A 23,749-nucleotide genomic window follows, 5' to 3' on the forward strand; every position below is an offset into this window, starting at 1 on the left:
TTGGTCCATCAGTTATTTATTATGTCAAGCTGTTGTACACAGATGTATATAGTATATGAAAAATAAACAGCACCCATTTTTAGTTGGCAGAGGTATACGACAAGGGTGCGGCCTTTCAGTTATTTGATATGCATATGCTGATGATGTCACAGTGGTAATAAGGTCAGATGAAGATGTTAAGAAACTGGTAGCATCTCTGGATGTCTTATCAGAGAGCATCTTCCTCAAGAATAAATTGGCAGAAGAGTGTATCTTTTTTGCTGGGCAAGTGGGAGAACGTAGGCCCTCCAGTACTTCCTCAGCTCTGCTCTTGGAGCTTGGAAGGGTTTAAAGTGCTTGGGCTTTTTATGGGGGTAGATCAATATATGGAGAATAATTGGGAAGGTATTTTTGATAAAGTGTCTGACCTTTTACAAAGATGGAGGTGGATTGTTGTATAGTACTTATAATTAATAACTTGAACACACACACACACACACACACTTAATACAGTTCATCATGCTTCATGCTGCAAAGGCCAACTTTAACATGTGAATGTATTTAATATAGTGACTTTTTAGTGAATTACTACATACAGAAATGATTCCATTTTTCATATTTTCAAACCATTGCTCATTTGTTTTTTTGTTTGGCAACTTTTACAGCTTTTTTCATATCCTGCTTTTGTCCGCAGTGTTTGCAGATTTTGCAAGCCACAGAAATATGGACATTGCATTTTTTTTTATGGGGACACAGGCATCCTATGATAAACAAAAAGTAATCATTTTTACAAGAGCATAATTTTGAAGAATGTCGGTAACCAAACAGTTGATGGACCCCATTGACTTCCATATTATTTTATTTTTTATATATATATACACACATTTAGCATCAAAAACAAGATCATTCTTACAGCCCAGTAGGCGGCGGCAGACTCTTCTTAATGCGAACCGCCAATAAACCGAAGAAGAACAACAACAACAACAACACCACACGCTTTAAAGTTGTTTGTACAGCGTATCATATATCTACCACATCTAACGAGTGTACATAAAAGTTTAACTAGTTCGGTATAAGCACTTTTACTAGGCTGAAGACGTGTGCGAGTATAGATTCATTGCGTTTAATCTCATCATTATAATAATGTGGCGAAGATGCGTTTAGCGAGCAGGAGTGACTCCATGAAGCAACGGAGATCTGTGTAGTAAATAAGTGTGCAGTTAAGACTTACTGTTATAACGATGCAGTTTATTAAAGAGGAGAGTGAAGACATGAGTTATCCTGAGCCATGCAGAGTGAAAGATGAAGACACTGAGGAACAAATTGGTTGGTGTCCATTATTCATTCATTCATTAATAACTGCTATACAATAAGGTAACAAAGTTGGCAGTAGTTATACATACACATTTAAGTGATCATATTGTATCAGGTCCCACTTTATATTAACATTTAAATGGATAATTTGATACAATGCACTTATTCTGTATTCATGTTTTTTATTTATTTTTTGCATTGTACTTATATAAAAAAAAAAATCTGCATAAATATAACTTATTCTGAAGCAATATTCTCATCAGTGTTCAATCAGCTTTGATGTATTTAAATCTGCATATTAAATCTTCATTTTGAAATATTATTAATATTATTATACTTATTAAATGTATGTATTACTCTTTAATTTTAAATTCCTAAATTTGATCAGTAAATTAAATTATTTAGAATAATAACCCTAGGTAGGGCTGATCAAATTAAACACTGAAAAATAACAGTTGCATTAAATAATGTTATGAGATGGTTTTAAATCCTATACAATTAAGAATCATTCTAAAGAATTATACTTTTAAACACAACCCTAAACCGCCAGTAGATGGCGACAGGCGACCGTTTTAATGAGTGAGTCATTGATTCAATTCATTCATTCAAACGATTCATTCAAGCGACTGATTCATTCATGAGTTCAGTTGTTTATGAATGGGTCATTAAATCTTTGACTCAACTGATTTGTTCAAAACGACTTAATTTTAACTGTTAATTGAACTGTTGTTTGAAATCAATGTCACATTTTCAATCATAATGGTATTCAGGAAACCTCACTCATCGTGTGAGGTTGCTTAACTGCACCATATGTTAAAAATATAAAAACTCCACATTTTGAATTTTTATAGGCATTAGGCCTATGTTGTTTACTGAGTTAATTTTGTTTGTGCTGCCTCTTCGAGAGTCAACAGCACAACATTGTTACCGTAAGGTATACATGTATTACTATCAATCGCAACTTACAATAAATGTAATAAAATCAGAATCAAGCTTTTTACTTTTATCTGGGCTTTCAACAAAAGGAAATGCTGTCGCCGCGTCGTATGTTGTCCTGGTTTTTTTTGTCCTTTGCCAATCACACCTATGCTTAAAATTAATTAATTTCCTTAACATAAATAAAAAAAAGTTTTTACATGTTCTCAGTAAGTAAAGTGTTTAAAACAAAGACACACAGTTTTTGTATAATGATCTCATATTTTTTCATTTATTTTTCCCTGTAAATCGCATAAAACTGATAAAAAAAATACCATTCACTTAAGCATAATGTATCAGTGATTTATATTTCAGCCACAGCTATTAGATATGTTATTTTTTAATTTAATACAGTTAGGCTATTGCTGTTTTTGGTCACACCACATGATGAGTGGTCCCTCCAAATGATACAAAGACCTTATATTGCCAAAAATCTATATAAAGAGATCAGTCAACAATACATTCCACACAAAGAATAGGTTTAAACCAGATTTTATAAAAATTTCACAGAATTTTTATGAACAAACATTTTATAAACATTTGTTATGAAAGTCATCGCAAACATAACTTGACGATGACATTGGAATTAATACATTTTGATCAGAACCATGTATAATCATGTAATCATGCCTCATCACAAACAGTTAGTGGCCTTGTGAACGTACATTTAATTGAACTTGACAATCATCATGCTGCTGATGGGTATTTGGAATGACTGTGAGAAAGTGCGCCACATGGTGTTAACTACGGGCATTTTGTTTAACCCCAGTTATTTCTTAACTTTGCTCAATCTTGGCTGCTCAATTTAGAGTAGCGAGACGTTGCTGGCTCAGGTTCTGAGATGACAGCATGAACGTCTTTCTTACAGTAGAAAATGACATCTGGAATTTGTGGCCACATGCATAAGCTCTTTTCACCCGATGTAATATAGCATCATGTCATAAATCTGTGGTGTATAGTCTGCTTTACTTTGGACCAATGATAGATGACAGCAGAAGAACGTGTTAATGAAAAAATTTATTTCTTCCAAGGTAATGCAAAACACATAAGTTGTCCAGACTCCATGTTGCTTTATTTATAGTTTTTTTTTTTTTTTTTTTTTTTTTTTTTTTTTTACATACTAGTACTCTTCTCCTAGCAAGGTACTTCTCTCTTGCTGCAGGGTCAGAATTGACAGCGGTTTTTATTTTGCTCGGCAGTGGCATCTGGTAAAATAGATTAAAATAGTTAGAAATAAATACATAATAAATGACTAATACATAATTACCAAACTGAAATGACATGCTCTAAAATATGTTTTTGCATTTTTCTCATATTGTACAAAGATGACCCAAATTGCATAAAAATCGATTCCAAATGATACAAAAATAAAGTACTTTATGTATATAAACCATCAATTGAATATAAAAGCACAAAAACTGCCAATCTAGGACATATGTCTCATGGAAAACACTCTGCATTGGTCGCACCACATGATATTTTCAAATTCAGTCAAAATTTACAGGCACAGAATTGGCCACTTAAACAAAAACAAGCTAGCTTCCCACAAAAGGTCACTATGAAATCTATAATAAAAATACATGTTTGTGGAAATAACTTAATATTCATTGTTTTTTTGAGGTCATACCACATGATATCCAAATGTGGGAAATACATACCAGACATTAAAAGGGTTATTTGTTTCCAAATTTAAGAGAGAGTTACAAACCTGCTTGCTGCTTCCATGGGTCCTTGGCAAATTGGTATATGATGCAACTTCCTGTCTTTGAATGGATTTTCAACATAAAAGTTCCAAAGTGGTAGTTTCTTGATGGTCGCACCGCATGATATTTCATAAAATGGACATCATCAGACAAAGTTTGTGTAAATATTATGATGGAAATATAAATGCAAATGTTTTGCAATTTTGTACAGGATTACAAAACACTTTGAAAATCATGAATAAATAAATTTAGAGCAATTTCAAAGATGTTTCCAAAACAGCAGCTATGGCCGGCCGGTCGCACCACATGATATTTTGACACTTTACATAACAGAAAAAGTACAAATAACTAATGGGTATTGAAAAGTTAAAGTGAGTACATACATGGGAGACGTACTTAAATATTTATGGTATGTTTTAAGCATTTAAACCCGTTTTTAAGCATTACGTCATTGACCCATTTACGATTTGGGAAGTTGTGTGTGCTTGTTTTTGGTAGAGCAAGATGGTGGTGTACCTTTTTGTAATTAACTAGATAAAATACAGCATGTTTTTGTTTATTTTTTAAACTCACTGCGTATCTACCATAGTACGATGCATTATTGAAGAAATTAACTAGCTATTTGCAAATTTGTCATTCAGCCATGCTGGTTAATGATGTCACGCAGGTGGTGGAGTAATAACATCATGAGATCAAATTAATGCCAGATATTTTGCTATAATTTACGCCCTTGGCATCTGAGGACTATCGATACTGCAGAAACGATATGTGCGCGTTCTCGGTCTCTTCTCTCTGATGGCGAATTGACACACACCCGCCTCCTCTCACTCACTCGTCTCATTCGCTCCATGCGCACAAGCCGCTTATCAGTCTCAAGCAGTTGCAAGTACCAAATACGCACAAAATTATGTGAAAATGGCAAATTTTTTTTGTTTTTTAACGTTATTGCCTGTGCCGCTGGCAACAAAACAGACTGGCTCTGAATCAGAAAGACGTGAGGATGATCGGCCAGTCACTAACCCTAGAAAATCTGGTCCCTAGCCGGTCGATCGGTGCATCTCTAAACAGAAGATTTCCACTTTTAAGGCGGCGTAGCCTCAGACCACACCCTACCTAGAGTCATTGCCACAGACAAATGGTATTTCAAAGGTGTTTCCCAGCGTGAGTAAAAAGATGAACACACTGGAGAGCTGCTTTAGTAGAAATTTAAGTTTTAATTCTAATTGAAAGCGACACTGATTGTATATATATATAAAGCAGACGTCTTCAACCCTGCTCCTGGAGACCCACAGTCCTGCAAAGTTTATTTCCAACCTGTAATGTTTCAAGCGACCCTAAAGACCTCTGGTATAAATTGCTAAATTAACATGACCTGACTCGACTGGATAGCTGAATTGCAGAGCTGGCACATATTTACATATTCATCTAAACATCACTTTCAGCAGCATTGGTGACTTGATAATGATTGAGTTTATTAAAGAGGAGAATGAAGACATGAGTTATCCTGAGCCATGCAGAGTGAAAGATGAAGATACTATAGTATGCAAGGTATTTCCAACTTCTTAGCGGAGAATAGAAAAGAGCTTTGTCATGAGTATATCAGGGCCTTTAAAAATAACCTGTCCCTATCTTGGAATGAATTTTGACTTTTTGTTTGTTCTCACTTTAGGTTTAGTGGAAGTGAAAGAAGAAAATGAAGAACTGAATGACCTTGACGACAAGCACCATTGCTTCAGTCAGAATTTCAATACTGAAGACGAATCTTTGAGTTGCTTACAGACTGACAGAGATTTGAACCAAGAAAAGGCCAAACGAAAAGGAGCCAAAAGGTCTTTCACCTGTTCAGAGTGTGGAAGGGTTTTCACTCAAAAGAGGTTCCTGACGAGGCACTTAAGAGTTCACACCGGAGAGAAACCCTTCACGTGCGTTCAGTGTCGGAAAAGTTTCACCCGCAAAGAAAGGCTTCATATGCACATGAGAATTCACACCGGAGTGAAGCCGTTCACATGCCCTCAGTGCGGGAAGAGTTTCAGAGAGAAAAGAATCCTTGAAAATCACATACGAATTCACACTGGAGAAAAGCCGTTCACGTGTCGTCAGTGCGGAAAGAGTTTCACGCAGAAAGTAAACCTGAAAACTCACATGAGAATTCACACTGGAGAGAAGCCTTTCGCGTGCCATCAGTGTGGAAGGAGCTTCGCAAGCAAAGGAAACCTTAATATGCACATGCGAACTCACTCCGGAGTGAAGCCTTTCAAATGTCAGCAGTGTGGAGTGAGTTTTACAGAGAGGAAAATCCTTAGGAATCACATACGAATTCACACTGGAGAGAAGCCCTTCACGTGCCTTCAGTGTGGAAAGGCTTGCACCCAGAAAGGCAACCTGAGGATTCACATGAGAGTTCACACGCGAGAGAAGCCTTTCACGTGCCCTCAGTGTGGAAACACCTTCAAATGTAAAGGGAGCTTTAATTTGCACATGCGAATTCACACTCAGGAGAAACCGTTCACGTGCCTTCAGTGTGGAAAATGTTTTTCGCAGAAATCGCACCTGAAGATTCACACGGTAGTTCACACCGGAGAGAAGCCCTTCACGTGCCAGCACTGCGGGAGAGGTTTTAAACGTAAAGAAAGCTTTAACGTGCACATGCGAATTCACACTGGAGAGCGGCCTTACACGTGTGATCAGTGCGGGAAGAGTTTCATACAGGAGGTCAGTCTCAAATCTCATCCGTGCTTCAAATCGACATCAGTCCATAAAAAACAACCGAAGATGAATGCGAATGAGAAGCACCAGGAGACGCTTGACGGTGTAAACGCTCATGAGTGCTCCGAGTGTGGCGAAGCTTTCACTAGAGCTCGTGAATTGAAAATGCACCAAAGAAATCACAAAGAAGAACAAGCCTACGAGTGCTCGGGATCCCTGGAAACACTCGAGCGAGAGAAGCCGTACCACTGCCTTTCATGTGGGAAGAGTTTCAGCTCATCCAGAAATCTGCGGACTCATAGCAAAATACTCTGCTCTCTAGGCAAAGAAATGGAAATGGTGTAAATGGTATGACATTTTAAAAAAAACACCAAAGACTCAAAAATGAGGGGCAGTAATAAAGTTAGCAGATTATTGGTTCATAAAATGAAAATGCTACTATTTTCTACACTCAAAAAATATTTAGGACTAAATTTAAGATCTATGTATTTGAATTTCATATAAAATTTCCATCCATTTTGATTTTAGATCATGTATATTTGTCAGTCTTATATAAATAAATAAAAATAATAATAAATGGCATAGTTTTATTAACTATTTGTATTCAAATTGCTTAGAATCAGCATAAATCTGTTTATTGTGAAAACAGTTAAACGTATTCAGTGGAAAAGTATGAACGTTTAAAACTAGCTGTGAAACGAGCAATATTCAATTAGTTTAAATGTTTGATATTGAAAGAAATTGATGAATATATAAGCTTGGTTACTGTGTATTTAAAGCACATTTAGTTTATTAGTACCATTACAGACATTGTACCGGTTTCGTTCATTCATGTATGACTGACAAACATGCATCACATTAAGCTTATTAGTTTAAAACTGTGTAATCTAAATGGATGGATGTTTTATGTGCAGTTGAAATACATAAACCTTAAAATTAGGGCCTAAATTGGAATGTTTTTATATGAATATATTTGAGGAGCAATAGTACCAATTTAATTAACAATGGCATTGATATCTGTTTGTTGTTGTTTGCAATCCATACCATTTTGTAAGTCTTAGCTGTTGACAAGGGATATATTTAGAATTAAAGAGACTATACTTCTGTTGATATATTTAGTATAATGAGTAATTAGTTATTCGCTTGATTAACTAATTACTCTTAAGCCCGGGACACACCTATCCGACGTCAAAGAACTAGCGGTGACGAAAGCTGACTGTGTTGTTGCCTCTCGTTGGCTGCGTTTCGATGAAAAGGCTGCGCTTGAACACACCAAAAGGACTAAAGGCGACTGTCAACTATCACGTGCGTTCTGCGCCTGCGCGTAAGGAAATAACTCTATATCAGCAGGTTTCAATAGTCTATTTTCGTCATTCAAAAAGGGAAACCGAAACTAAGACGCTTGCTTACCAGTTTGAATAACAAACGCTTTCAATCACTTTCTTCATTCTAGTCGGCTCATGTCGTTATAAAAATATTCGTGCATTCGAATGCTCAGGTAAGATGACATACAATTGTACCGTCTTGACTTCTTTGCCCGCTTTTCATCACTTTTGCTTTTATTCTCGAGTCGTTCGCTAAGCTGAACAGCCAATCAGAGTTCTCTCTCTCTCACCGACGGCCCGACGCCCAATTCAACGTGCTGAATCAGCCCACAAAACAGACGAACGTAACACATCGAACCAACTAAGGGTACGTTTACACGACAACGATATGCTTAAAACGGAGACGTTTTTCATTTGAGTTTCCCGCGTTCAGACGACACCATTGTCAAAACGATCCCCATTCACAGGGATCCGCGAAAACGACTAAAAACGCTGTATTTCTGCTGCCAGGCCAGTAGATGGCGATGAAACACTATTGATCGAACTCGTAATACGCATGTGTATGACGTCATCATCTTCAGAAATTTGCGTTTTTGTTGTTTACACGGAGACTGTTTTCAAAACTTTGAGTTTTTAGGCACCCAAAACGCTGTTGTCGTGTAAACGAATGGCCAAAACGCATAAAAACTTTTACGTTTTTAGTTGAAAACGGTGTCGTGTAAACAGCCCCTAAGCCAAGCGACGCTCAAAAACCGTCGCGCATGGTGTGTCCCGCCCTTAATGGAAGTGAAGAGGATGTTGCAGTATTCTTGCTGTACCCTGCTGTGCAACAAGCAGTCTTGCTCCGGCATGTGCTAGTTATTATAGGTGCATTACATGTCAGTAATAATGTTTATTATCATCATCATTTTATAGCCTCTAAGCTCACTAATGTAGTAGTGTATACTGTTCAGATTGCCTTGGAAGGACGTGGAAACATGTTTGATAAAGACTTGTGTATTTGATGTATTTTTTCATGTTAACGATGTACAAAATTGAAGGAATAAAGATATTAGGAACAAAGAACATTGTTTAAAGATATTCAAAAGTGTGAAATATACTTTTTTAATATTTGAATAAGAAAATTGCACACATCCACAACAAAATGGGAAAACCACATTTATAAATGACTTCTAATAGCGTAATATTAGTTTATTTTGGTCACATGGTCAGGGAGGCCCGTCTCCTCTTATAGTCTCTTAGATTCATATTTGACTCAAAATGATGAATGAGAAAAATGAAGAATGTTGTTCAAACTTCTACTGTTTCGGGAAAAAGACAGTTAACTGCAACTTGAGGATGAGGGGTGTGTGTTTCTTCTGTCTCTTTCTCTGTCCTTCAGGATAGGATCTGGACTGGCTTAAGCAAGGTGGGAGACTAAACAACTCTGGAGGGGTCAAAAGGCCCATACTGAACTACGAATATGCTGTTGCACAACATTCGTGGGTCGAGACCGTCTTATACAGAATTATAATTGATGTACAAACATGAAGGCCATGTTGGAGATTTTCCAAGTTTATCTATGTGTAAACCAATCAGAATCCTGTGTGCACTGATAGCTGTTTACTTTATTCAATTGTAAAGCAGAAGCGACCTACGAACCCCTTGATGAGTGAATCTGATTCCTGAAACAACTTTCTTTTAAATAAAACATTCTTCGATTTACTGAAACCTCGATTTGTGGTCTTCATTCATCTACTGTACTTCTCCTACTATATATAATTGACTAAATAATTTACCAAGACATCTGACAGTGACATAGACATAAGTATTAACATGTAGCATCCGATGTGTGTGTCGCGTTCTTTAAGGTTCACCTGGAAACAAAGATCCAGTGATGCCAAACCCCCTCATGGAAGAAGCAATCCATCGTATTTACAACTGTGACAATGAGAGCTTATCAGGATCAACTAAACGCTGGATTTTCAAAAGAATGTGAAGTATTTAAAGTTTGTGGCATAGACTCTTTAAAATACGAGAGTTTTACAAACCGGTCTGTTATTGTTGGGACATCGGTTACGCTTTCACGCCTCTAACCGTGACGTGGCCTTGGCCTTGACCAATGAAAGCTACTATGGAGTCCAGACCTTCTGCCAAAACTGAATTTCAGACTCTTCTGAGTCCAATGCTTTTTAAGTATAGTTATTTTATATGTGTCTTATGTGAAGTTTATTTGTTTCTATAGGTTTATTAAAATTAGAAAATTTATCTAAAATTTAAAATTAGAATTCATTTAGATTCATTTGAACCTATTTACCCAAAGTTTTTTTTATTAAAGCTGAAGATTTTTGTGGTGTATCATTCATCAGTGCTTCTTTTTCCATTTTTCAATCAGTGATTTTTCCACGTTCCAATAATTCCTGCCTACTAAAAGCTGCACGGATAAATTTGATTACCCCACAAATAGGCCTATGTATGTAAACGATTTCGAAAAAGTTCCTTCGATTCAGACTTTATATCATCGCTATGATATGTAGTGTCATATCACCCAGCCCTAACATGCTTTAAACACATTTGACAAGCTAGTTGATAAAAATCAACAACCGATCAAGACTGATTGGCTAACGCTATTTTCCCCACTTGTCTGTGCTCTTTTATTCTTTCATGTTAACTGAAGGCAAATCTGAATAATGCACTATTTTAACTTTAATCAACAAATAGAATTGATCATGACATCCTCACCTTATTCCAGCTCACATGCATGAATGTTGGGGTTGGGAGGAGGGGGTGTGTCTGAACTAGCTGATAGACCAATGCTACTTTTGCGTCATCGAAGGGTAACGCCCCTTTTTGGGGGAATACAAACGGATTCCCCTGAGAACAGAACTCGCTCTAGATCTGCAAAGTTTCTTGATAGCAAAAATGGCACAAACATACACACTCTCTTTGCCGGCCGAGGACCGTGAGCGGTATTTAAAGAAGCTACTGGATACGGGGTTACAGAGGTGTCCCTTTGAAATGGTCGAAAACTGGATTAATGACCCCACGCAGTGGCCAAATATGGACTATTCAGACATCTACCACTATCTCGTGGAATCACCGAATAAGTAGCCTATTTTTTTTTGTCATTAACACACTCACAGTATGACAAACTAGACGATGAGGCCATGTCAAGAGGAGTCGGTGGTTTACTTGGATCATATTTCACTTAATTTAAGCTATTGACATAGTTTTGTTGTCGACTAGCTATACTAGTTAGCTCTCACTAGGCACGCTACCATGATGGCTGTTAACTGATTTTACTGTTGAAATAGTGGCAGGCTAGGACTAAAGTGGACTTGGCTGGTTTCTGCTTGTCTAGAAAGTGCTAGGACTTTGAAAGTTGTAAAAAGGTTTACAGTGTACGGCAAAATATGTATGGGACCAATGTATGTATGTATGGGGCTGTCAAAGTGGATGTTGTGACATTACGCTATCCTATCTAGCCTAGAAGGCTTGATCTACTGCCGTTCGTGTTGTTACATGTAGCCCAGAGCAGTGGTCGTCGAAAAGTCAAATAGGCCTAGTGCTAATCTTAAGATAGAGCAGACACCACTATAGCCAGAAATGATAAAACAATGTCACTGTTTGTGTCTGACAGGCCTGTACACATCGGAAACAATGAAAAACAAAAGGTCCCTGGAGGCCCATAAGTTTTTCGTCAGTGGTTGGGTCCAGGCTGTTTTACACATAAAAACAGACAAGTGCTTTGTTTTTAAAAGCAGTGTTAAACCTTCTTGGAGGGTGACTAACAAGCCCCACAACACCTGGGTAGCTGTGGAAAATAGTGGCAAAGTTAGAGCAGCTCACTGCGACTGCATGGCAGGGTAAGAGATCCATACTGTAGTGGTTGACTTGTGCTCACGTTTTCGTGGAATTTACACTGTCTTTTTTTTTACCCAAGACTAGGGGAAAGCTGTTCCCATGTGGGTGCAGTTCTGTATAAATTGGAAGCCTCAGTCCGCCTGGGCATCACCACCACTGTAAGTACCAGTATAGCCTGTCAATGGAACGGTGTTTCTACAAAAAAAGTTGAGCCATCAGAAATCCGCTCAATAGATTTTGGAGGCAGAGGCAGGAGAGGTAAGGTCAAAAGGTAAGGTCAAAAAAAGTTGAGCCATCAGAAATCCGCTCAATAGATTTTGGAGGCAAAGGCAGCATAGGTAAGGTCAAAAGACCCATCCCCAAAGCCTCAGCAAGCCAACAGGCAACATTTTTACAAATGCTACACGAGACAGGTAAATGTCCTGTGGTGCTGAGTACTTTCAGTAAATATGCAGGCTCCACACCACACCACTCCTCGTGGTTTGAAACACTAACCTTTACCAAGGAAGAGGCAGACAGAGTGGAGGCAGAGACTGTAATGCAGGCACCGAGTAGGAAGAATCACCAGCTCGTTTGCTCACACTGTTCTTCACACTAATCAAGAGAAACCCTCAAACACTGTAATCAGAACAATCATGTCAGAGGCTAAAAACATAAATAGTCCTTACCTTAAGTGGGGAAGAGACAATGAAAAACATGCCCTAGAGACCTACAAATATGCACTGGGCATTGGCCCAGCCACTGACCAATTATCTACCAACATATTGGTAAATGAAGATGTATGCAAAGTGCATGAAGGCTTAAGAGTGGACAGATCAGGCTTTAGAATCAGCCATGAAAGACCATACTTTGGTGTATCATGTGATGCCTATGTGTCATGCGATTGTTGTGGAAAGGGTGTGGTGGAGGCGCAGTGTCCGTATAAGTGGGCAGGTCAGCAGTCAGTTAGCTGAACAGATGATGAGAAAGGGCACCTTTCCACATTGTTTTCTTTGAAGCCCAACCATGCTTACTACACTCAGGTACAGTTTACTCTGCAAAGGCAAAGCTATACACAAAGAAATCAGTAGCTGTCAACAGAATTGTGACATTCTTTAACAAATACTGTAGGCACATTTTAATAATACTTCCTTTCCCCCTTCCTCCTTGCCAAAGGTTCAGCTGCAAATGTTTGTGTGTGCAGCACAGTATGCAGACTTTGTTACTTGGACCCCACAGCAGACCACCATCTTTAGAATCTTAAAAGATGATGAATTCATTCACGGAATGGTGGACGTGATCAGCAGATTTTGGGCAAAACACATCCACCCACGATTGATGACAACAGTGCTACAAAGTGAGGTGAGAAAAATAATAATCTTTTTTAAATAATCTATACAAAAAAAAAAAATAGAGACACTATTGAACAAATTTTAGTATTTAAATAATAATACTTTGTGCCATGTTTACAAGTGCTGCACAAACATTTACAAGTTTGTCAACTGTTGCTTGCCCTTGGTTTTTGTCCCGTGCAGACTGAACCAGACAGCGAGGGAGTGGACCGTCAAGGATGTGAAAGCGACCTTTCAGCACACCAATCACCCACTCTGTAAGGACGACAACAACAAAAAAGGAGCGCTTTTCTAAATTGACTTTTCAAATAAAACGGCATAATAATAATCTAGTTTTACTTACCAATATGAATCCGGATGTTTGACTTCCTACGAGACATTTCCACCTCTCTCCCAGGTAACTGCTTCCTCCCTTTTGTAAATGATGGTGTTAGCAGCTCGACACCGATCACCTGGAGAATGGTACACTGAGGACAGGAATCCTGACTGTCGAACAATATGCACATCAGAGGCCCTTCCTCCCCATCCATTTGACAAAAATGTAATGCTGCCAGATGGACTGCATGCTATTAAATATTTCACTGTTGTCCATTTCTTGTAGTTAGAGTATGATTTTGCTCTAAGAAAGGATACATAATAGCAATGACATCTAGCCTTTTATTTCAATATGGGATGTGAGAGTGTGTAAAGACATTTCTTGTGACACTCACCTAGCTTTAAGGTTGCTGGGGTACTCTGTCCTGATTGCAAAACAATCTATGATTGCTGTGAGTCGTGGGAACTGGGCCTTCATTTCTGGAGGTATCATTGAAAAACATTCCCTATCAGGCCAGTGAACTAAAAAGGAAATTTTGCCTGACAGTTGTTTGAGGCATTTTCAGAACGTGACTTAAGAAAAAAAAGGATGGGTTTTGACGTAGTTTTATCAGTGTAATAAACAGCTGGTCCCGCGGTGGAAGGGAGATGTAGCCTCGCCTCTTCACGAACAGGTTAAGAAATGTAAATAGGCTCAAAAACATCGTCCAGCTGAGTCCAGTCATCTGTCGGCACTTTCCATCATTTTCCTCCAAAGAATAAGATGACAGGCAGTTCCTTGACTCACGCATTTCATCAGGGACATCGTCAGCACCATCGTTGTCAACTGGGCAATGGTCTTCATCGAGAACTAACGAGAAGAAGAAGTTGCTTTAGCCCGCACATCTAACCCTAATCCAGCTTTAGCCTGACCATCTTAATACAATCTCAACGAGTGCATGTCATTAAACTTACTTGTAGGTAGATCTGGGCTGGGCTCATAGCAGTCGTTTTTGCCACCTTGCGTTTGAGAAGGGGTGAAGTCTGCTATGTGCTGTTTCCTGCCGTGTTTATACCTATTTAATTTCTGGTTTGGGTCTGCCACAGTACGGTGAGGAAATATTGTCGGCACAAAATCCGGGTGCAGGGGTTCTTTAACATGGCTTCCTGGAATTGGTTTAACATTGTAAAATAACGTTTCAGTACATGCATATGGTATACAAACTCTGGTATACACTCTAGGTGGTATCCTAGCTGCCTAGCCATAGCTAGATGCTAGCTAGCACTAACTGGCTTAATTTAGTTGGTATGGTAACGAAATTAAAGCCAGTAACTAGCAAGTACACTACTTCATGTTAAATACAGATAGTTTGGGAGGTTGAATTAAAGGTGAACTAAGTAACTTTTTTACCTTAACTGAACAGCTTCGGAGTCATTGGAATGGTTATATTACTTATTTCGGGTTGAATGGTGGTCGTTTCGCACCCCCCTGGTGCCCCTGAGAGGAAAATTCGCACTTGCAACTTTGAGCCGACGGGCCGCCGGCCGCCGCGTCAGGAAGTATCGCGTGATATCACGTCTCGCGATGTAAACAATTGCTTTACGACCAAAAGAAATCTGCTAAAATGCTGTCATTATTGCGCTCCCTCACGCTGTTCGAACCCGAATGAAGAAGACGTTTTAAAGAATGTCCCATCTGCTTTGATGTCGTTGATCTGCTAGCCTCTGGTGTCTGAGAATCGCCAATGAGTTTTTACAACAGTGTTGTCAAATATCTATACCGAAGCTGCGGGGGGAGCTCTAGAGAGAAACCTGCGAGCAAAAAGCGAGAATACAGCGTAGAAATCCCGAAACTACTGAGCCCTGCTTTAATGAAATAATCGGCTTACCTGTTATGAAATGTTTCCCACATACATATGTGTGAGGGGTCTTTGGGTCCCATAACCCTCCATCTGGTGCTTCCCTCTTTATCGCCTGAAGCCACAACGTTCTTCTTTCTGCTTGTTTTATTCGGCATGGTAAAGGTATACATTTTAAACCGGGGTTTTTAAAAACATTTGAGGTGCAGCTCACCACGCAACAACTTTTGGGCATGTTATTTTTGTTCTTCTGTTACCGGAGTAAACAGAATTCAGATTGTGTCAAAATGGGGAATCCAGACCATTTGTCTTCCCCCAAAAAGGAGCGTTACCCTTCGATGACGCAAAAGTAGCGTTGGTCTATGCACGAAATCAGAACCCTGATAAAGAAGATGACTGGCAAAAAGTATTTTATGTATTTTGAAAATACAAAAATACTCTTCTTAAATGTATTTAAATACAAATTACATTTGATTTTTTCCAAAGGCTTTAAAATAAAAAATAGTATTTTGTATTTCAAATACGTATTTTAAATACGTATCTGAAATACTGCCCATCCCTGCATATGTTTGGTTTACTGATCACGTAAACACTTATGGGGGAAATGGCACTAAGACACCATTTTATGTTATTACTTTTATATTATAGGATAACATATTTCCATAATCCCACAGTTATTGCCTCATCTCAAGCTACCTGGTAAAAAGGAAAGGACTTTGTTTTTTACTATTCATCAGTCATCAATAACACTATTACTCGCATGTTTTATCTGTTCAATATAGGCTACCTGTTTGGGTTTGACAATATCCCTGTCTCCGAGTCTGCGGTGTTTCTGGTGGTTATTTAATCTTCATAAATTGATGGAAAAAAATCCATCAGGCGTAGTATTGGTTTCAGTGATAGCCTTCGTTTCATAGTTGAGTAAATTCTGTGACTGTGAATCATGCTTTTAAGGTTTATAAGATAAACGATTTACAAGAAGATAATATTTAATCTATATCAGAACAATATATTGCATTTTTATGTGTTTATTATGTAAATTGTGAATTATATGTAAATTATTGTGTGCACCTTAAATAGTCTACTAAAATAATTTTCAATCAAGCAGGTGATCATGAATGTGACATTACACATGAAACACGTAGGAGAGCAGGGCACAACCTAACACTTGGACTTTCTCAGCTTGTGTAAATCCACTTAGGGTTCAGTGGATCCAGTTCACTATCCCCGCGTTAGGTGACCGCGCCTACTATATCAGTACACAAACATCATTAACGAAGATTAATACATGCTTTAAAATACAAGATGAATGGATGAAATGCGGAGAAATAAACAAGCCTGTAGAGTGAGAAGAAGAAACCCGAAATAACGCGAGAGATGCGTCACGTGAGCTGGACGATTGATCACATGATTCAGTCACTACAAACGCGGACACTGGGAGGAGTTTACGCCAAAACAACAGTAATCTAGTGAAAGGCCATAAAAGAGGGTTTCCTGGCGGATACTTTGTTTGTTTTTATGTAATAAACATTTGTTTTTCAATTGCATTGGACTAAGTTGTCACGTAAAAACTGACGCCCAGTAACTGTCGTAAGTAGCTGACGTGCGCGCGCGAGCTGTTACTGTAGACTTTCGGTATAACCAGCAGATCTTTATCTTGAATAAACGCATGATTTTGCTGCTGGAAATGTCAGGAGTAAATAAAGAGGTAATTCAGTAACAATATGACCGTATCTGCTGAACACCAAGGGTCTCAGACTTACATTTGATATTAATAAACTGACAGTATCAGACAAAAGTGCACAGTAATTCTCAAACAAGTCCCTGAAGAAGACACATGTATGAGTTAAAAAGTAAGTTGTTATAACAATTTAGGCTAAACAAAGAAGACTGCTCACACAAAATGTCAAAATTACATTGTGACGAGATGAGATGTCATGAATTTAATGTTGCATGAGAAAATGTCTTTATACCTATTTTATTTTATGACCAACATGTTTCTGTTCTTACATTTACTTACACATACTTTGGTGACACTTTATTTTAAGGTGTCATTGTTACAGTGTAATTATACATTTAAGGACTGAGTAATATTAACTAACTACATGTACTTATTATACTAATTTATAGTAATTTGTATAGTAAATATGTAACGTGTAACAGGAACACATTGAAATAAAGTGTTACCCATATTTTTACTCAATATTTTTGTTTTGTGTACATATTTTGTTGTATCTGTGTCTCATTTCATTTAGTAAAGTATGTTATTAAGTGTGAAGGTAAAAACAATTTTTTTTTTAGGAAAATATAAATGTAAATGCATAAAGAGTGCTACTCTATCGAAATAAAATCAGGTAGTGTAAATGACGGTATGCTTGCCTATTAAATTCAATAACTTCTGTTTGTGTGTTTTCCTTAGATCTGGCACCTTTAGTGCAATTCACCAGTAAATGCTGAATAGTTCTACCATCCAAATGAAGAAGTGTATCCAGTCAACCAGGAAAAACTAGGTGTAACAACGGAGATCTTCATAGCATAATACTGTAAAGTTGTTGTTTATTAAAGAGGAAGACATGAGCGATCCAGAGCCATCGCAAATAGAAAACAAAGATGACGATGAGGAACAAAAAGGTTTGTGTCAAATCTTGATTCATTTGTAGAGGAATGCAGATGTTGTGACAGGAAAAAAAGAAATCGGTAAGACTTTACAATAAGGTTCCATTAGTTAAGTTTAGTTAATGAACAATGAGAAATACATTCTTTACAGTACTTGTTAATCTTTTAAACATTAATTATTAAAAATGCATTGTTAGTTCATGTCAGTTCAGGTTCATTAACTAATGTTACAACAGATACGACTTGATTTTAATCACGTATTAGTAAATGTTGAGAATAACATTAACTGAGATTTATAAATGCTTTTGAAACATTTTTCATTTTTAGCTCATGTTAACTAATGTAGTTAAAGTCTCCCTGTGGTGAAAATCCAGCTTTTAGTGTTGTTTATATGTCTATGTGTTGTTTTTAATATGCTTTAAGACAAACCATGTGTAAATTCATAAGTCGACAGCATTGCTGAGTATTTTCTCCTTAAAACTGCAGTGAACCAAAGACAGTCTCAAAAACACGCTTTGAAATCGCTGGTGTTTCTGACGTCACGAACTACCTTGTAACCAATCAGATCAACGTGTGATCGTCAACGAGTGGATCTCTGAGCTGAGTGAGTGAGTGAGTGGAGGCGGGGCTCATTTGCATATTCAAAGAACCACGTATACTAAATGAGGCAAGGGTGTCGAGTTACATTCAAGATATTTTAAGGCATCACAAAAAAAAAAATTCAAGGAAAAACATTTAAATATGTAATTTTGGTTATCAAAGGTGAGTTTTAAGGGATAAAATGATTGACTACAGGGGGACTTTAGCTTAAGTTAACTAATGAAATCTTATTGTAAAGTGTTGCCAGGAAATCAAAATGCACGTATAATGAAAATTGCTTTTAGTTAGCGCTGATAAATGTGTTCAGCATCTGTGCTTACTGACAGTTTTTACCAACTGGAGTTTACTTTCTCTTCAGACGTATCCCTCTTGAATTTTGACAATATCATGTGTTCATTTTAGACTCGGCAGAAGTAACAGAGGAAAGTCAAGAACCCAATGAAGTGCCGTGTAACCATGAATCGGACCATCAGTATCAGAAACCTACGCACTTCATAGCTGGAGAAAAATCATTCAGTCCGTCACAGGACGTTGACCAAGACAGAACTAAGGGAACCGAAGCCAGGCCGTTCACGTGCCTTCAGTGCGGGAAGACTTTCAAACGGGCCACGGATGTCAAAGGTCACCTGCGCTATCACTCCGGCGAACGGCCGTTCACCTGCGATCAGTGCGGGAAGAAGTTCATCCTGGCGTCGCACTTAAAGACGCACCTGTCGATTCACTCGAACGAGAAGCCGTTCCTGTGCTCCATCTGCGGCAAGAGTTTCTCGCGCCTCTGCACTTTCAAAGATCACGAGAACATACACACGGGTGTGAGAGATCACGTGTGCTCCGAGTGCGGCAGCGCCTTCGTCACGGCCAACGCGCTGAAGATGCACCAGCGGGTTCACACCGGAGAGAAGCCCTACAAGTGTTCCCACTGCGGCAGGAGCTTCAGTCACTCGGGAGCCCTGAAGAGACACGAGCGAGTGCACACCGGAGAGAGGCCGTACCACTGTCCGCTCTGCGGGAGGAAGTTCACACAGTCCAGCAATCTACTGACCCACGTCAAGAGACACTGTCCGAAGTCACGCTGATCACCCTGCAGACGAGGACCAACTGTAAATAGTGAAATTCAGAAAGACTTACAAGAATGGCGGACTGTAAAACTCCAGATATGCTATCAGTCAAGCCAATGAGGTGACATTGTTTTATATTTCTGATTACATGTTCTTGATTATTTCTGATTAAACTCGTGAAGGAATTAGCATGAGTAGCCTGATTAATTAAATCTAATTTTGATAAATGTTATTGCTAGTCAACAGAAACATTGATGGATGAAACAACTTCATGATCAGTGTCACTTTTAAAGCCCCCCTGTCTTGAAAATCCAGCTTTTAATGTTGTTTATATGTCTATGTGGTGTTTTTAATATGATTTAAGACAAACTATGTGTAAATTCATAAGTCGACACCATTGCTGAGAATTTTCAACTTGAAACTGCAGTGAACCAAAGACAGTCTCAAAAACACGATTTGAAATCGCTGGTGTTTCTGACGTCACAAACTACCTTGTAACCAATCAGATCAACGTGTGATCGTCAACCAGTGGATCTCTGAGCTGAGTGAGTGAGTGGAGGCGGGGCTCATTTGCATATTCATAGAACCACGAATACCAAATGAGGCAAGGGTGTAGAGTTACATTTAAAGGATAATTCTGGTATTTAGCACTTTGAGTCTCTTTTCTGGTTTGTTTTGGATGAACTAGAGTAGTGGACACAGAAATTTTGCCGATGGGTCCTGTCTCGACTTTTTGACTCGTTTAGCATCGCCTTTGACCGCTTCAGAGTGGCTGGCTACGGGCATGCACAAACATGTCCTTAAAACAACCCTTAACGTTCGTTTTCAAAACTGTGCAACTCACCGAGTGGTTAGTGGTGTTCGTTGATGATTAAAAACAAATATATCGGCGCAATGTATGATTTCAATCCGTGTTATTTGCTATAGTGGAACTATTTTTTCAGATACCTCACAACCGCGTATAAACTTCCGCTCGATATTTAAGTCTGAAGCGCAGTAATATCAACGAGCAATGAGTCCTCCGACAGAAATCAATGGGATTTTACAAAATGGCAAATAAAACACGACAGAAACTGTATTTCGCTACACTACTTGTTTTGGAACATCAACGAACACCACTAACCACTCGGTGAGTTGCACAGTTTTGAACGGATTTTGGGATATTGCTTAAAAAATAAGATGGATGGAAATACCAAGATGTGCATAAATAAAGAATGTGCACAAAAACATATGCACTCAATTGATGTTTTTTTTTTTTTATTGATAAGGAGACATGCGCATAAACTATGATGATCCAAAACTCACATGTCTTTGCCTCAACAGAGGCTGTGATTGGATAACTGGACTATCCAGCGAACCAATCGCATCACTCAGCATCTCAAATGTTGGTTTGGTCATTTTGAAATGTCTGAGCCAAAGTCAGAATGATTTGGTTTATTTCCCTCCAGAAGCGTTTACTGCGTTTCATCTGCGCGCTCTGAGAAGCCACAGGCATTTATGACGGAGGAAAATAGAGTCAAAGTTTCTTCCCTGATTGCAGCAACTTTACCATTACCATTTTGTTCTTTCGAACACATAGTTTGGAAACGGCTTCATTTGCAAATAATTTAAGGGAATTTCCAATTTTGCACACACGTTAAATTCACATCTTTGAATGGAGACATAGATAATGATGCAAACAGAATTAAATTCTACTGTAAAAAGTTGATATTCAGTTCAGTGTTGATTCAGTTCGGTTCAATAACTGTAAAGTTAATCATTTATAATGTATCCTGTTTTTCAAGCAGAAGGAACTGGATGAAATATTCTGAATGATATCAATGCCTGGGATTAAACCACACTGGGGCTCCATGATGGTATTCCTCTGTAAACTCAGGCTTTGATCCTGAGGTCATGGAGCGTGTGCATGTGAAAGTGTGACATCACTAGCGAACAGCCAATCACATGCCTTGAAACATAGAGAAACTGCGATTCAATTCGGTGTGATTCAATTCTCTGTTCTGCCGAGATTGAAGAAAATGAAGTATATAAACGCATTTGCACATCAAGAAGAAAATATCTTGATACATCAGTGCAAGTGAAAGTTAGTTTATAGTTGATAATAGGTATAAAGAGATTTTTTAAAGCTTTATCTACCGATTTCAAATCTTATTTATATTACATATTATCTGTATACATTTACATTCATTCACACTAACTACTTTTAACTAGAATTGCTCAAGTGTAATGGATTATGGGTATAATGTAATTTTAACAAATTGACAATCTGTTACTATGTTACTGGATTAAGAGAAACTGGGGGAGTGGCTTTACTGCATCAGTCATGTGTCACTTTGCTCACAGCTGATTGGTCCAGTTTCGGTTGTTCGAGAGAGAGCGCGTGTGCCACAGCAGCACACTCATCTTATATAAAAAATAAAAAATAATAATCACAAAACAAGAAAAAAATACAAACAAAAAATCTACTTTTATTTTTGATCTTGAACAGAACCTGGAGCCGGTCAGCCGTGGAGTCGTAGAGCACAAGATACGATGACCAACGCTAAAAGCCGAGCCACTTCCATGGTGCCTTAAACCCACTGATGGAGTTTGGGTTCCTTGCCACTGTCTCCTCTGGCTTGTTTAGTTGGAGACACTTAATATTCAACATTATTCGTGATTTAGGAGAGGACCTCAAACTTCACTGCCATATAATAAAATCGGTTCTATAACTGATTGAAATATTTTGAGCCAGATTCTGATTGGTATTTCAATTTGGATAGATTTTTTGATGGCATAGAAGGCTCTTCTTGCTCTCTCTTTCAGTTCATTCATGGCCAAATTTAGGTTTTCTGAAACGTTTAGTTGGGTTAATGGTCAGGGCCCAGGTCCGACAGAACTGATGCAGGGTGTCCAGGTTCTTCTGTTGGAGACAGCAGGAACTTCATAGTGGAGTCATGTGGTGTGAGGCCCGGAGCGGCTGATTCTTCTAGGAGTTTCACCAATTCATTAATGTAAATATTGAAGAGGGTCGGTGATAGTGGGCAGCCCTGTCTCACACCCCACCCAGTGAAGAACTCTGTTTGTTTATTGCCAATTTTAATAGTGCATTGATTGTTTGAGTACATAGTTTTTTTAATGTTGTATGTTTTGCCCCCGATACCTGATTCTAGAAGTTTAGAAAGAAGGCCTTCATGCCAAATCGAATCAGAGGCCTTCTGGAAATCTACAAAGCAAGTGAATATTTTTGTTTTGTTTTGGTTGATGTATTTATCAATCAAGGTGTGAAGGGTGAAGATATGATCTGATAAGAATCCAATCTGACTTTTGCTCAGGACACTGCGCTCTGTAAGGAAGTGAGCGAGTCTTGTGTTGATGATGCTGCAGAACATCTTCCCCAGATCACACAGATGCCTCTGTAATTGTCCGGGTCTGATTTGTCTCCACTCTTGAATATGGGCGTTATAAGTCCTCTATTCCAGGTGTCAGGGAAATGACCAACACTCAGACCAAGTTGAACAGTTTCATTATGGCCGATTTGAATTTGGGGTTTATATTTTTAAGCATTTCGTTAGGGATGCTGTCTGGTCCACTTGCCTTTTTTGTTGGCAGAGCCTGTATTTTCCACTCATACTCTTTCACACGGACACTCAGCCACTCTCTTTCTCTCACTCACACAGACACACACACACTCGCACACACACAATGTTGTTTAGCAAGGCAAGGCAAGGCAAGTTTATTTATATAGCACATTTCATACACAATGGCAATTCAAAGTGCTTTACATAGAAGAAATTAAAATAATAAAAAGAAATAAGAATAGTTAAAACAGTTTAGAAGAATACAAAATAAAATACAGTACAAACAGTCGGACGAACATTGGCACAGTGCTCATTCAGTAAATGCATAGCTAAACAGATGTGTTTTGAGTCTGGATTTGAATGTGACTACAGTAGGAGCACATCTGATCTCCTCTGGAAGCTGGTTCCAGCTGCGGCTGGCATAATAGCTAAAAGCGGACTCGCCATGCTTAGAGTGAACCCTTGGTATTTCTAGCTGATATGATCCTAATGATCTGAGTGATCTGTTGGGTTTATATTCAGTGAGCATATCTGCAATGTATTGAGGTCCTAGGCCATTGAATGATTTATATACCAGTAATAATAC

The 23,749-nt window shown here is 38.4% G+C and overlaps 3 protein-coding genes across 6 annotated transcripts; all 3 read left to right on the forward strand.

Moving 5' to 3' along the window:
- Nucleotides 1-926: 926 nt before the first annotated feature.
- On the forward strand, nt 927-7,163 carry LOC311291683 (uncharacterized protein). Its single transcript, XM_084410868.1, has 2 exons — nt 927-1,305; nt 5,641-7,163. The coding sequence occupies exons 1-2, from the start codon at nt 1,221-1,223 to the stop codon at nt 7,020-7,022; spliced, it is 1,467 nt and encodes a 488-aa protein (XP_084266994.1). The 5' UTR covers nt 927-1,220; the 3' UTR covers nt 7,023-7,163.
- Nucleotides 7,164-10,139: 2,976 nt separating this feature from the next.
- LOC311292682 (uncharacterized protein) lies at nt 10,140-13,522 on the forward strand. The gene is made up of 4 exons (XM_084412462.1): nt 10,140-11,847; nt 11,925-12,003; nt 13,001-13,186; nt 13,360-13,522. Exons 1-4 carry the CDS (start codon nt 11,588-11,590, stop codon nt 13,435-13,437), a joined length of 603 nt encoding a protein of 200 aa, XP_084268588.1. The 5' UTR covers nt 10,140-11,587; the 3' UTR covers nt 13,438-13,522.
- A 3,200-nt stretch (nt 13,523-16,722) lies between these two features.
- LOC311291541 (uncharacterized protein) lies at nt 16,723-22,109 on the forward strand. Of its 4 annotated transcripts, XR_014627575.1 has the most exons (4): nt 16,748-17,182; nt 17,749-17,960; nt 18,948-19,724; nt 22,092-22,109. XR_014627575.1 is itself a non-coding variant. In XM_084410601.1 (3 exons), exons 2-3 carry the CDS (start codon nt 17,903-17,905, stop codon nt 19,619-19,621), a joined length of 732 nt encoding a protein of 243 aa, XP_084266727.1. In that variant the 5' UTR covers nt 16,723-17,037; nt 17,749-17,902; the 3' UTR covers nt 19,622-19,794. The 4 variants fall into 4 exon arrangements, 3 of the variants coding, with proteins under 3 accessions (XP_084266727.1, XP_084266726.1, XP_084266728.1); XM_084410601.1 differs by lacking the exon at nt 22,092-22,109 and having other exon boundaries at nt 16,723-17,037; nt 18,948-19,794; XM_084410600.1 differs by lacking the exon at nt 22,092-22,109 and having other exon boundaries at nt 18,948-19,794.
- Nucleotides 22,110-23,749: the final 1,640 nt, after the last annotated feature.

Source organism: Rutilus rutilus (genome assembly GCF_951802725.1).
Source record: "Rutilus rutilus genome assembly, chromosome: 6".
NCBI classification, from domain to species: Eukaryota; Metazoa; Chordata; class Actinopteri; order Cypriniformes; family Leuciscidae; genus Rutilus; species Rutilus rutilus.